Source organism: Eurosta solidaginis, chromosome 1, assembly GCF_040869045.1.
Source record: "Eurosta solidaginis isolate ZX-2024a chromosome 1, ASM4086904v1, whole genome shotgun sequence".
Taxonomy (NCBI): Eukaryota; Metazoa; Arthropoda; class Insecta; order Diptera; family Tephritidae; genus Eurosta; species Eurosta solidaginis.
Window position 1 is genome coordinate 24,700,312 of NC_090319.1, and position 15,848 is coordinate 24,716,159.

At 36.2% G+C, this 15,848-nt stretch overlaps 1 protein-coding gene across 1 annotated transcript; it reads left to right on the forward strand.

Moving 5' to 3' along the window:
* Window positions 1–7,841: 7,841 nt before the first annotated feature.
* Window positions 7,842–10,410, forward strand: LOC137238921 (keratin, type II cytoskeletal 1). Its single transcript, XM_067763945.1, has 2 exons — window positions 7,842–7,942; window positions 9,900–10,410. The coding sequence occupies exons 1-2, from the start codon at window positions 7,928–7,930 to the stop codon at window positions 10,314–10,316; spliced, it is 432 nt and encodes a 143-aa protein (XP_067620046.1). The 5' UTR covers window positions 7,842–7,927; the 3' UTR covers window positions 10,317–10,410.
* The last annotated feature ends 5,438 nt before the right edge of the window (window positions 10,411–15,848 follow it).

Sequence of the window (15,848 nt, forward strand, 5' to 3'; positions counted from 1 at the left end):
AAGAAATAGAGATATATAAAATGGTCACACTTTTGCCTGTATATCTCGCGCAAAGCGTAGTTTCACTTGGGGTTAACTCCTAATAATCGTCGCGAACACAATTTCTTTAAATCATTTGTGGCTCCTTGGAGGTCACGCAAAAAAAGGCGACTTCCGGTTGCTATTAATGGTCTATTAATACTCATGGATCTCGTGGCACAGGGCGCCTCCAGTTTTTTCGGCTGTTTTTAACAGCTACAACTCCCGATGTGCGAACAGTAGCAATGCCGACCACCAGGCGGTACCACGCCTCCTGCCCTCACACCATATGCCAACACAGAAGCTATAGGACTGCGACTTCGGTCTCATACCTTCGTTGATGTCACTTTCCTAGACGCTATAGGTATAGCTCCGAAGACTTTCTTACGGATGTTTTTGTCGCGCTATGCTGCCTAGCTACACCAGAGAAACGTTAGGGAGTGACTATTCGGCCAAGGATGTCGCCCTCGAAATCATAAGCAGTCTAAGTGGATGTCATTGCGTAACTCATGGGTGAGAATCGTATAATCGTCGGCGCATCTACATAATTAAAATTTTACAAGGACCCTGGATAAAATTTTTAAAATGTAGACTAAAGTTTGCAGACGTTTGTGTTCACAACATTGATTTCAATAGTCTTCGTTAAATCAAAACGATATTTAACTTTCATTCTTAAACCGATTTTAAGTTGAAAGATGTTAACTGCTGTTTTCCGGCCTTTTGATATAAGAGCTCATTATGGAGGACCGCATAGATTCAGTCTTCAGACTAGTTCGACTGTTCACTACGTTAGGGTAGTCACACACGGTCATTAGTTCGACTGTCTTGGAAAAGCTTTTGCTTCGCCACTTTGAGTGTTCTTCTTTCGAAGGACAAGGCCTCACCTGGTAAATATATGTGCCTACGTATTCACATTTGTAAAAGGAGCCGTAACGGGCAGGTGATATTTAAACTTGGTCGATAAGCTATAATCAATGTGATTCACTCCAAGGAACTAGTTTTGGATAGGGCCGCCAACTTTAGTAAATGTTAAACCGGGAGACTTTGGTTATTGCATGCGGGTTTGATGGGGCTCGACCCCTCCTCTGGCCTCCGCTAGGCTGCGTTGGACTTGTCGCGGAATGCGGGTATGCTTGCCTTTCAGCACGAACTAGGTCGTCAGATATGGGTGGGTTCTATTTTCAACAGTCCACGCAGCAGCCGCAATAGAGAAAAAAAATCATACCCTTAAGTGACACCGGAGTAATCACTCCACCCTCGTAGCATCTGACCAGCCACGGCCAATAGAATCATCAAGCCTCCCCTTCTAACTCCCAACACCCCTAACTGTCCCTGTCCGTCCCCTTCGTACCCCCCTTGTCCGAGTCTCGGTTCGCCTCCTTTGCATGACGCCGGCCAATCCGCCCCTCCTCAACCTTTTGCCAACCTAGGCCCTTGTGGCTGGCCCCTAAAACTCCCTGCACCCCCATATTCATGAGTCACTCCCCACACTCATGCCCCCTTACCACTTCCCCATGTCATCCCGTCCACGTCCGTCATGACCCCGTCAAGAAAATTATTCACCACACACGAATTTTATGATTAACAGTTTAACAAGTTCATTCTTTATTCAACATTCTTACTTACTTAGTAAAACGATTTTATATTCCATTTCGGTGCAGTTTTTGCGCAGGGAATCAATGGAGTCAAGGGTCAACTATCTTTACTTCTATCGCAAACCCTGAAAGCCTACCTTAGGACGTCTTAATGTGTGCCCTGGGATACAAGACCAAACGTCTGCATTGACTTAAAATAAAATCCTATTTGCATCCAACTTATTCTCTGCACCTGCCTTGCACCGTTCTATCAAGATAATTTGCAATACACATCCAGTGAAGTCTTCTGCTTCTTTTGTCTTATCCTTTCTTTACGAACTATGATTCAGCAAAAAAATATGCAATTTGAATTTCTTTAATATGGAAGAGAACCACATTTCCATCTTATATGCTAACATCTGTTACGATTCTGATATACAATTTTTGTTTTTGTACTAGCCTAGCCTTCTTTTAATTCATTATTAATTCGCGAAAAATGATCTTGACAAACAAACTTATGATATTCTGAGATCCGAGAATCGGAATTAGCTTATGGCATATCGACTATTAAAATATCTGCATGTAAGCATTGACCTATAATCTGATCACTAATGAGTATATAAATCAACTCAATCAATTCTATAATTCATATTTACATGGGATTTGCGTGTCTGTGTGGATTAAGCCACATCGTGTCAAACTTACAAAAAGGTAGATTAATCAAATTCATGTGGTATGTAACCACGATCCACTATTACTCATGAAAAATGTATGAAATGTACATACATATATATGAATGCGTATCTTTCTATATGTTTTATAAACTATCCGGGAGTGTAACGAAGTCACTGCACTCCCTCCGCATGTTAATCTCGGTCAGCTAAATTACATTTGGGTGCGTATCACCTTTGGTGCGCTTGACGACGCCGCCTCCAGAGCGCTGACTCACGTATTGACGTACGCTGTTTTCCGTGTTGGCGGACGCCCTCAAAATTTGGTATTTGCCGGTGTATCGTATCAAATGCAAACTAACTACGTATACTCATGTACCTGACTATCACAAATCGCTATTTATGGGTTGAATCTCTCTTGTTGTTGTTGTTGTTGTTGTAGCGATTAGTTACTCCCCGAAGGCTTTGTGGAGTGTTATCGATGTGATGGTCCTTTGTCGGATACAGATCCGATACGCTCCGGTAACACAGCACCATTAAGGTGCTGGCCCGACCATCTCGGGAACGATTTATATGGCCACATTAAACCTTCAGGCCATCCCTCCCTCCCCACCCCCAAGTTCCATGAGGAGCTTGGGGTCGCCAGAGCCTCGTCTGTTAGTGAAACGGGATTCGCCGCTCGAAGGTGAGGTTGACAATTGGGTTGGAGAAGCTATATATTGCGCTACACAACCCTTTGAATCTCTCTCTCTTAATGTGACACTGGACACCAGCTTCACCATGAAGTCACCAAACCTTGATTCTGCCTGCAAGTGGAAGTCCCCGCTCCAGTGAAACGTCCAACAGAACTCTTATTTGCTCACCAATGCGCAAATTTCGTTAAAATGAAAGTATGTGCACATACAAATTTACTGCGATTTACTTCTACGGATAAATTTCGTCGGAAATTCACGTTGGACTTCTATTCCCCTTGCGGGCTATCTCCAATAAGGCTGAGTAACACAGCACTGTGCTGTGTTATTGTGTTAACACTCAGTAATGTGCGGAACGCACACGCACACTTATCGATTAATTTGTAACACAGTGGCACACTCGATGGCATAAAGCCGACTGTTTCTATAGCACAGAGAATGACACTCAGATCGTAAGTGCACATTCATACATACATAGTCCATTGTGCTTGTGTGTTGATTGTACTCATTATCTTGCCCGTGTATTACGTTTAAAAGATGTGGGTACAAAATGTATACTCTAAGTTAAAAATGTTCTATTTAAACAAAAGTTGTGGTTATATACCATAGATTCCCTTAACATGGGAGTATGAAAGAAGATAAATGTTGCCATGATTTACTTTTCTAAATGGCGTCAAACGTGGCGTTAGAGGTAAGTAACACAGTACTGTGCTCTGATATTGTGCCAACACTCATATCGACTTTCGATAAACAGTTATAACACAATTGTGTCAACACAATGTGTTAACACTGCAAAGTGTGCCTGTGCTACTGTGTTAACACTCAAAAAATAGTGTCATTACCCACCACTAATCTCCAAAAAGAAAATTTTTATCGCGTTCAGGTTGCTTGCTGTTAATTCAGAAATTTAGCGTCTGAAATACTGAGCTTTTGTTAGTCGCCTATGCGCATATGGCCCCAGGACACGTACGCGACCATGGTCAAACAGGACGGACGAGATGCATTTTTAGGTCTCATTGGCTCCATGAGCCTGTGATGGACTGCAGTTGGTGGACCTAGCAATCTTTTGATGCTTTGATGACACAGGGTTTGTTTTCAACGGTTGAAAGCAATCGCCTAGCCATCGACGCTCACCATGTCACTCCCTGTCAATCTGCATGGTCGTGCCTGGTGCGTTTTATCAGAGGTAATGTTCGCATTTTTCGCTGAGGGAACATTAATACAAGACAGTAGGTACTACTGGGTGATTGGATATTTTTTCGAACATGATGCAAACTGTGGAAAGGTTGAACTCTATGACAACTTTTAGCTTTTTGTGGTTAGCAATTCGGCATGTTTGATTACTCGTCAAGGTGCGAATCACTTCAACCTATGAAGTTGAGTCGGATACAAACCTTTTTATCGCGCATATGGTTGTTCACCACTAAACTGTCGTAACATGGTGTTGAAGGATGAAGTGTGAAAATCAAAATTAACATTTCAGACGCTATTGTATAGTTTCGCAAATAAACAACAGATGTTTGAATGTAAGCCTAAGTGATTTTTCAAACCCTTCTCATACGTAAATATATCCTCAACTTAAGTATGAGGTAAGAATCAGGATTAAGGATAAAGGATTTTGCATCACTGACTTCGCTTATTCTTTCAGCCAATCGCAATATAAACTTTTAAAAAAAATCGGCACTTTCTTTGGGTAATTTGCTTTTGTTTTAACAACTTTTTACAATTTGAAAACATTTTCGCATCGGGTCATTGTATTTGAATTCATTGTTCATTATTAATTTTTTGAAAAAAAAAAAAAAAGAAACAAAAATATGTAAAGTGAGAATATAAATTTATCACATAACTTTTCTTTTAGTGTTTTGTTTTAATAACTTGGTGAATTGGGTGATGCAAAGTCCGTCTTAAGCTGACAGATTAGATTCGATTTATTCATTTTCTTTCAAATCACAATATTTAATACATGTTTACATACATATATAAAATTGATACTTAAATTAATACATTGAAATTGAAAGAAAACTTTTGAACGGTTAGAAAGAGTTAAATTTCGCCATTATTTTCTTATAACTGGCAGTGATGCGCATCCGTTGATACCACTTTAGCTCATATCCGACCAATTTTCGACATGAACAATAAATGTCCTAAACAGTCTTAAACAAGTAGAAAATGTAGTAACGCGCCGGATGCCGCCGACGCCGCCGCAACACCCACATTTTATATTAATCTTGTCTGTTTCAAATGACAAGTTAACACACTATAAAGAGATGAAGCGTGTAAAAGAGGAGTAGTCGGTAGAAGATTTAACAAGCCTGAAACTCCACTTATAAGGCCATCAGTTAGGCCTCAGTATTTCTATGATATTGAATAGGCTGATTCTACAATAATAAGCGAAAATTTGTGAAAACGTCTTGAAATTGTCGATTGGGCAGATGACTCCAATCTGAAGGCTAGCGCTCGTCCGAACATATTTTGCTTAGGAGTTTATGCATGTTTTTTTACCAGAGGCCGAATCGTAGCATACGATCCGTGATCGAATGCCGTTTTTAAAATAACAATATCTGGGAAATGGTGTACAGGATTAATTAAATATGTGAATTAGGGACAACGCGCACTCACTAGATCCATAATATATTATTATTTTTTTAAATAGTTGGAAAGCCTAGTTTTTATCGCTTGAGTGAAAATAGTTTTCGATTCGTGACCGTATGCCGTATGTTACGATTCCATAACAGTTCTTCGCCTCTGCTGTCTTGCAATGAGTATAAATGCTCTTTCCATAAATTTTCCTCTTCTGCTGGGTTGTCTGGTAGAATGTTCGGGCATTATTGCTGCCATACATCATTTGAAGCTCCTAGTATTTACGCCTTTCAACTTCTTGTTTTTTCTTCTCACTAGCCATCTATCTTATATCTTCACGCCATCTGACATCTCTTAACTCCAATTTACAAACGTTCTTGGCTTCGTAACATTTAGGCCGGATAATTAAAGTATATTAGTTTTTATAATTTTGGTAAAGCACCCTAATGTACATATATATGCATAAATCTTAACGTATATGTATATTCAAATTAATATGTAACATTATCGCGAAATTAGTTCGAAATATCCCTGAAAATAATCCAGAAATATTACACAGATAATCCCGAAATATCCCAAATATTTCCAAAAAAAAAATTTCGAACTGATCAGGAAAAAGCCCCGACATGACGCCAAGATGGCTCAAAATTAGTAACCAAAATCAATTCCGCAAAGAATATAATATTTCCTAAATCCAACGAGAAATAGGTCTGTTGATCCAGAGCACACATGACGAAATTATACCGAAATGTTCATGCAATGTTCACGAAACTGCAAGTTCTGCACATGAAACAAAACCAAACGGTATCGCAAAGGACCCCAAGCAGTCTGGAAAAATATTCCATTGCCATTGTTAATTTTTTCAAAACTGTTTAAACTTTAATATATATGATTTAGATTAGTTAAGTTAAATAGACACAGTAACGACGATTCAAAAGAATTCGGGTCTTTAGAGCTTGATCTATATGACCCGCAGTCCAACTCTTTGTTTTGGACAAGTAGCCTTGGATTTATCACGATTTGAGGAAATTGTTTCGCGGGAGGGGAGAAGGAAGGAGGAGCCGGTTTGTGGCAATGTCAATGACCTTTATTTATTTGACTTATATCCTTTATATTACTGGTGAAAGTCAATAAACCTAAAGTTAAAACGATAAAAAATAATAATTTACAAACAACATTCCAAGTAGCATGGGGCCCACTTCCTCGCCTCTTTTTTAACAAAAGTTCATTAAATATTAAAATATAGATAAGGCACTTTAATGTAGATATGTATCTAAGTCTTTCCGTTCATTCTCGCCATTGATTGTCTTTTACTCACATTCAATACAAATATTTTTATACGCCTTGACATCGGTTACTCTTCATATTACAAAGTTTACAGTGGTCGATTTAGCTCCACTAGCGGCGGAAAAAAATTAAGAATTAAAAAAATTGTTATATTACTTTTTTTTGTTTTGTGAATGAAAAAATTAGGGAAAAATTCTTTTTGGGTTTCGCTAGTGAACAATTTTTTTGTTGTTCGAAAAAGGTTAGATAATTGAAAAACTGCTTTTAAAAAAATTTTAATTTTAAATTTAAGAAATACAACACTTATTTTAAATGGAAAAATTGTTTCGGTTTTTTGTCAATGAACCCATTTTTTTTTTTAAATTCGGAAAAAAAATTTTAATTAAAGTTTAAAAAATAAAATATTTTTTTTTTTGTGAATAAACTTTCTTTGCAAGTTAATTTTACGTGAACACAAAAATGCATTTAATGATACCATTTCTGGCGTTGTTTTTTACATTTTGTTACAAAAGTTCTTTGAAGTTTTAAAAATTAACAACATTTTTTTTTACAAAAAACACTAACGATAAATGTACACAAAAATTTTATATCACAAACACCATTAACACCATTAACCACAAACACATTACAAATCACGTTGGATAGCATACTTTGTGATTTGCCTAAAAATAATTACAAACACATTTTTTTCATTAGTCTTTCAGTTTTTGACAAAGTTTACTACCAAAATTGAGAGTTATCATCGATAGGAAATGAAAAATTCTCGCTTGATTATACTTCAAAATTTTAATTTTTAACCGCTAGTGAAGGCCATATGGACCAGTGTGTAACTGCTTGCCTATTGCTTTATTACTCAAAAATCATCTAGCCATGAGTGCTAAAATTATATTCCAGTTGTTGGTTTTTGCTCAAAACAGGAAAATTTCATCTTTGACTTATTAAATCGAAATTCCCCTGCCTCTTTGACGTTGTATTTGTAATGCCAATGATAAGTGATCATTTCGGCCAAAACATTGACTCTGAAATATAAAAGTTCATACGCATTTTGTGCACAGTTCAGTTTTAATTTTTTGGTGAATAAGCTTTGTTCGTGGATTCGTGTTTTATGATGGGAAGTCTCGTAAGTTGACCGCGAAATGTTGTACGTGAATAAATGTTGGGTTTTATCTGCTTTGGACATTTAATACTAAAACTATAATTCTATCATTTACCGGTTGTAAATCGGAAGTATGTAGTTATCGAAATGAAAAGGTGTTTTAGTGATAATGAAAAAACTTTCGAAATATTTAGAACAATTTTGGTCCATAAATTGCAGAATAAGCCTCACAAGAAAACTAAGATGAAAAAATTCAAATATGTTTTATAATACATGGTGTAATACAGCTCGGGTGGAGAAGCTTCGAACCTATAATCTTAATTAGTGATTGCATTTAACGGTTAACCAGAAAAAGCAATTCGGCTGATTACGGATAACAACTTTTATACAAGAAGAATAAAAGGCTTTCTCAGTGAGATATGTTTTGTTTTTAATTGTTTCGATCTTTCTCAGGGATAAATTTTTATTTTAAAACGTTTTCTCACTATCACTGAGATCGTGTATAGTGATTTATTGCGTAAGTTGTGACGGTAATAGGTTTCGGGAGTGGGGAATGGTAAATCTCTCTTCTGTTATGTTAAAATTAACATAATGTACAGTTAACATTAGGTTATTATAAGGGTCTGCAAACAATTGTTATTTTTCAAAATTTAATCCAGAAACACTATATCGGCTATGTCCGGATCGCAGGCACTATTTCTTAATCTTTTCAGGATTGTTTTGGGAAAGCGTTTGGAAAGATTTCGGAGCTATTTTAAGATCACTACGGGATCATTTTGCGATCATTCAAGTAATAATAATTTCAGGAATATCTTGGAATCAAATAGCATAATTCTAAAAAAATCATTTATAAATAAGAGAAGTTATGAGGCTCTTATTATTATCGGATAGTCATTGATTTGTTATCAAAAATATATCAATTCGTTATTGATTAGTTGTCGAAAAATTATCAATTTGCCATCGGAAAAATATTACTTTTTATAGAATTGTTTAGTAAAGCTATCGACTTGTTTTCGAAATCGATTTTTCTTCGGTAACTTTTTGATAGCAAATGGATATATTTTCGATAACAAAGCATCGATATTTTTTGATAAAAATCGAATTTTTTTCCGAACAAAATCGATAACACTCGATATTTTGGCAAATCGATGACTTTCCGATAACAAATCGATATTTTTTCGTTAATCTTTCGATATATGATTCAGAAAAATTCATTTATGAAACGAAAAGTTACGCGGCTCTTATTTTATCGGATATTCGTAGATTTGTTATCGATTAGTTGTCGATAAAATATCTATTTGCTATCGGAAAAATATTCAAAATACCGAATTGTTATCGCAAAGCTATCGACTTGTTTTCGAAGTCGATATTTTTTCTTTCCGATGGAAAATGGATATATTTTCGATTACAAAACATCGATAATAATTCGACATGTTTTTCCAAAAGAAAATTGAAATAACGATATCGCTTCAATATCTTTTCGATTCCAATTCCATACTTTTCGATAACAAACCGATTCTTTTTCGATAACAAATCAATAAATCTATAAAAGATACATATTTTTATATTAACAAATCGCTGCGTTTTCGATAACAAATCGGTTCTTTTCTATAACTTTTCGATATTAAACCGAATTGTCATCAATAACGTTTGCTATCGATAGTAAATTTATAACTTCTCGATAACAAACCGCTATTTCGTCTAAACTTGGCCCATAACACGTCGAAAACAAACCGATAATAGATGGATAACAAGCCGATATCTCATCCTAAATAAATGTATACGATTACTATCAACAGTCGTTAACAATCCGATAGCTCGTCGATAACGGTTGTTATCATTTCATTTTCTTTTTGCTCTTAGTTTTATTTTCTATTCCTTCCTTTTCTTTTCTATAACTTACACATAAAAGATTGCATGACGTATCATTCCTTGTTTTATTTTTTCGATGTTGTTAAAATTTGATTTTATTCTTCCCCAGAAAATCACCAGTTTTTCTGCAATAATGCTCGTTGGAATAATCGCTTCACCTATAAGAGCGCATTACAAAAAATTCGGTGGTGGCGGCTTTGGAGGTGGTTATGCAGGTGCCTTTGCCACAAGCCATGTTATAAACAATTATCAACTGGCACCAGTGCAGGTACCGGTACCGGTTCCGGTACCCATAAAAGTGCCTCATCCAGTGCCAGTGCATGTGACGAAATTTTTGCCTGTACCAATTCATATTTCGGCGCCTGAAGTATGGCCTAGCAGTGGTTGGGCTGGTGGTTTTGGTGGTACAAGCGCTTCGGCGTCGGCATCTAGTTTCGGTGGAGGATTTGGTGGTTTCGGCGGTCAAGGGTTAGAAGATTTCGGCGGACAAAGCTTTGGAGGTTTTGGTGGCTTTAGACGTCGGTAACCATTTTTATTTAAATTGCTATAATTTTTCTTGTTATTAATATTTATTTATATACTATTTTGTTAAATTATTAAAATGGATTTATGACAAAAGATGAAGCGTATTTTATTTCAAATATCTTGCTATCTTTGCGATAATAATTTTTAATTAAAACCAAGGCATTTTTTCAAAATAACTCTGGCTGTCCAAGGAAAAGGCATGTAAATATTGGAGAGAGGATATAATCTCAAAATGATTCTTATAAAGATTGTAAAACAATCCTGAAAGCTGTCGATACCATCGCAATATGATAATTCAAACAATTTTAAAATAATCTGAAGATATTTCCCAAATGATCCACAGATGGTGCCAGAATTATCCCAAATGGGAATTAGCTAAAATCGCGTAGGTGGTTAAGCGCCAATTAATGATGATAAAGATGCTCCGAAGATAGTCCTGAAACCATACCGAGATTAATCGTGAAAATATCCCGAATTAAACCCCGTTTTAATCCGCAGTTAATTCAAAAACGGTTCCGGAATGATTTCGAAATTTTCCAGTGTTTCCGAAAACAATGCCAATAAGATCTGGGATAGTCACACAATGATGCCAAAATGGCTCCGAAATAGTACAGTGTTTTTGAAAACAACCCCATGAAGAGAGCCCTCCATGATACCAAAATGGTTTGGAAATAGTCCGGATATAATCCCAAAATCACTAATGAAAATAATCCCGAAGTGATCCGGAGATAATTCAAAATAATCCCAAAACAGGGTAGAAGTGATGCCGACATTATTTATAAATCAAACCGAAATAGTTCGGATGATCCAGAGAAGTTCCCTGGCACTGTCCACGATTTGTATATGACTAAGGGGTGGTACCTCCTCTTTTTTGAGAAAGAATATAGCCAGGGGATCTTTTCCAGACTATGCGCTATCTGGATTCCAAATTTCAGCAAAATCTGTTAAGCCGTTTTGGATTGGTTGAGTCACAAAGAAAAACATCTCAATTCATAAAGATGGTAAAATTTTTAAATAGAGTTTCGGAGTATCGTTAAAAAACAAAAGCTTTAAACAGACATAAATAAAAAAGTGGCAAAAATATTGCCAACAGCTATAGGAACGAACACTTAAAACAACAAGCTAAGAAGAAAAACGACAATAGCAAAAACATCTACAGAAACAGCAATAAACCAACACAAACAATATCAAAATAACAAGCACAACAAAATTTCACAATAAAGGAGAAACAAGCAGACTGCGGATTTTGATTTATCACCACTGTTGTCTGTGTTGCTTTAACATTTTTAAAAACCCTTATTTCCTCACTTCTTTCGCAACACTATCTTATGCTGCTCTGAAGTTCCATATCCATCCTTCTACAGCTCTCCTTTTCTCTCTACCCTACCTTCTTTAATTCCCACCCCACCCTCACCACACACTGAAAGTATATCAAAATGGCGCCTAGAGCGCTATTTCGGTCAGGTATCTCCCAATGCTGCCCGACTAACCAACCCACCCTCAAATCGTTTTTTTTATACCTAGGTTCACATATACCAAATATTGTATACGTATATGAAGGATATCAATTCGGAATATTGGATATCTGTTTCGGCCATATTAGGATATATAGAAAACTGGCAAACGTTCAAGCCCCCCGGGGCCATCTGAGGGGGGCCGCGATTTAGAGGTACTAATACATTTTTTTTTTAATTCAGGAGTCTTTAGTTGTTCCATGTGCAATTTTTAAGCCGAATTTCAAAAGCAACGATTATCTGAATTTCGTTTTAATATTATAGTGATGTGTGAAAAATAATTAGAAAAGTTCTTTTCCTTAAAATTTAAGAATACATATTTCATTTGGCAGGTGGCACAAAACCATTCAGGTCCTGCATCCGGTTCGACTATTGTTAGTGATTTTTTGCCTGGGCCTTCGAACAGTGAGGGGACAATAAAAACATCAAACAAAAATATATGTTTACATGAATCCGAAATCTTAAGGTTTCGTGGTGACACTTATGAAGGTTCATCTTCACAATGTCTTCCAACAATACCACCAACTCTGTATCAAAGTCCAGATTATTTAAACGACTTCGACATCGGTACCGCGAATAATGAGTTTTTGCGATCTGAAAAAGTAAACGAAATAATTCGTCGAGGTCATCAAAAGTGTCCTGTTATTTGTCCACGTGACCGTCATGACGAGGCATTTCCTACCTCGTTGTTAAACAGAATCTTGCCAAATGGAGAGAAAGTGGAGCGTGACTGGTTAGTGTGGAGTGCCAGTAGCAATGCTTTTTATTGCCTACCATGTCTTCTGTTAAGCCCCAATACTTTAAATCGACCTAAAATTTGTTGTCCTGGCGGATATTCGAAATTCCAGGTATGGAAGAAGCTATACTATATACTGCCAGCACACGAAAATATTCAAGATCACATTAAATGTTATATTCAATGGCGATCTTTACAAAATCTAATTCAAAAGGAGGCTACAATTGATACACTTATTAATGAACAGCTAATCACTGAAACTCAAAAGTGGAAAGAAATTTAATATAGAATTTTGGATACTTTTTTATTTTTGGGTGAAAGAGGCCTAGCTTTCAAAGGTGAAAGTATATATCTTGGTGAACGAAACAATGGACATTTTTGGGCATCTAAGATCTCATAAGCCATTATGATCCGATATTTAGAGATAATTTGGAGAAAGTTGTGAAACAGCAGCACAAACGTTTACAAGTTCACTATCTTCCCCCAGACATTCGGAACGAGTTTATAGAAATTTGTGCAAAGCACGTGAGGGAAACTATATTAGATCAAGGCAAGAAAGCCAAGTATTTTGCTATTATCGTTGATGCTACGCCTGATGCTAGTCACGTTGAACAGACTACGTTCATTTTGCGCTACCTCCATTTCAATTCGAAAGCAACAAATGTTACAATTCAAGAACGGTTTTTGTTTTCGTGAATTGTAACCAAAAAACTGGTCAGAAAATCGCTAATCTAATTTGCCATACTCTAGGTAAACATGAAATTCCATAAAAGGTTGTCGTGCACAAGGATACGATAACGGCGCCAATATGAAAGGAGCTTGCAACGGAGCACTACGTCACATTCTCGACAAAAATTCGAATGCTGATTACTCGCCTTGTGCAACCCACAGTCCCAATTTATGTGGTATTGATGCTGCAGTATGTTGTACGGCTGCAATTATTTTCTTCGGAGTTGTACACAAATGTTTTACTATTTTCAGCAGCAGTCCACAAGGAAAATGTACGGAGCTCTCTTCACAGTCTTTTAGACACTAGGTGGTCGGCTAGAATTTAGGCAATCAGACCATTCGCAAACCATGTTCCAGGATTAACACAAGCACTAAACGTATTACTTAAGCTAAATTTGACTGCACAAGCATACGGAGATTATACCGGAATTATCAAGTACATCAACAAGTTCGAAATTTGGTTTAAATTAGTGACTACCATTAATGAAAGAAACGTCGGACTCGAAGCTGCTGACGCCACCATAGATGTTGAGGTCTGACATCTGGTTCCCCACATAATTTCAGAAAACAAAAATTTGGAAACACATTTTTTCAGAAAACATTATTCAGAACCCTTTTTTCAGAAAGTCAAAATTAAGAAGTCAAAATTCAGAAAGTAATCAGACAGCAAAAAACATTACCATAGATGATGAGGTCTGACATCTGGTTCCCCCCATAAATTCAGAAAACAAAAATTTGGAAACACATTTTTTCAGAAAACATTAGTCAGAACTCTTTTTTCAGAAGGTCAAAATTAAGAAGTCAAAATTCAGAAAGTAATCAGACAGCAAACAAACATTAAATTTTGCGCAAAATTGAATTTTGACTTCTGAAATTGTTTTCAGCCTGGAACATAGCAACGTCGAAAGAACGCGTCATATTCAATCGAACTATGGAAATTGGGTGAAGTCCGTACAAATAATTCTAACGAAAGGTGGCACAATGTCATTCGAAGTGCGTTTGGGACACACGCTAAAATATTTAATTTCATAATTTCATTTCAAATAAAATAAAAAACAAACATGCAATAACAGAAACAAAACTGCAGTAATTTTCAGCTGGAGGCGAGCCATTGCAAGATAAAATATAAAGACTTCGTTTTTTTAACATTGTAAATTCATTTCAAAAGGATAAATGCGAAAAGATTTGATTAATTACATGCTTGCCATTGCACACAATTTAAAATTTTAGATTTTACTACTTTTTCATTATACATAATTTCTTCCAAATAAATGAACGTTTCTGAATTTTGAGAAAAATCTAATGTTTTTTCTGTCGTCTGATTACTTTCTGAATTTTGACTTCTGAATTTTGCCTTCTGAGATTTGACTTTTGAGTTTCGACCTCTGAATTTTGTCTTTCTAAAAAAAGGGTTCTGACTAATGTTTTCTGAAAAAATGTGTTTCTGAATTTTTGTTTTCGGAATTTATTGATTTGAAGTTGATCAGGAACCAATGGGAAACAATTTTAAACGAATGAAAAACAGTTGCTATTCAGTTGAACATTTCGCCAAAGTTTCCGGACATTCGAAAGAGAAAACCCAATAAACGTTTTGAAGATAATGGAAATGAGATGATTACGGATGATCCAGAGTCTGATTTTAAAAACAATACATTCTTGGTGATCGTCGATTTGGTAATCACTGGCAGTACTGAACGTTTTGCAGCTATGAGAAATTTGAACGAGACGTTTTCCTTTTTATGGCAATTTGAAGACATGGATGAAACTACGATTCGGGCGAGTGCAGCAAAATTTGTCGAAAAATACAAGTCGGACGTTTCTCAGAGCTAAGAATGCATAATAATTCATTTGAAACACATTTACGAAGTAAATTTTGATAAAGGTCTGTCACCATTGGAATTGCTAAATGCAGTCTATGTTCAAAATCTGTATACAATTTTCTTCAAAATTTGTGTTGCTTTACGTATCTTTAGCACTATATCTGTCACTGTAGCTAGTGCAGAATGTTCTTTCAGCGTCCTTGCAAGAAACTTTCATAGATCGTGTTCATCTCAAGGCCGAGTTTCAGGACTTGCCACGATTTGTGTAAAAAATTTTGCAGCGAAAAAAGCAAGAAAAGCCGCTCTTTGATATCCGAACCTTCTATATTGAATAATTAAAATTTATAATCATCATTATATTTATCAGAAATGTACTAAAATGTTACAAAATAACTAGAAAAGATTATTTAAAACAATACGTGGCTGTTAAAAGACAATTTTATTTCTACGTTACAATAAAACAGTATAAATAATAAATGTTCTGTGTTAATTTTATTTTCCAAAACTCATTTAGCTGATGTTGGAATTTTTTTTTTTATGTAATCCATCAATAATGATTCATGACAGAGACGTCATTATATTTCATTGGAGTATGGTTTTACGTGGCGGGTCACAAGCCCAGCGCACAACCCGCTCAGCGGGGGTGAAAATATTACTTGCACGTTTATATAGCGAGCCGCTTGCTCCAAGACAGACGCCCGCTTGCAGCCGCACCTAGAGTTGTACAGACGCTG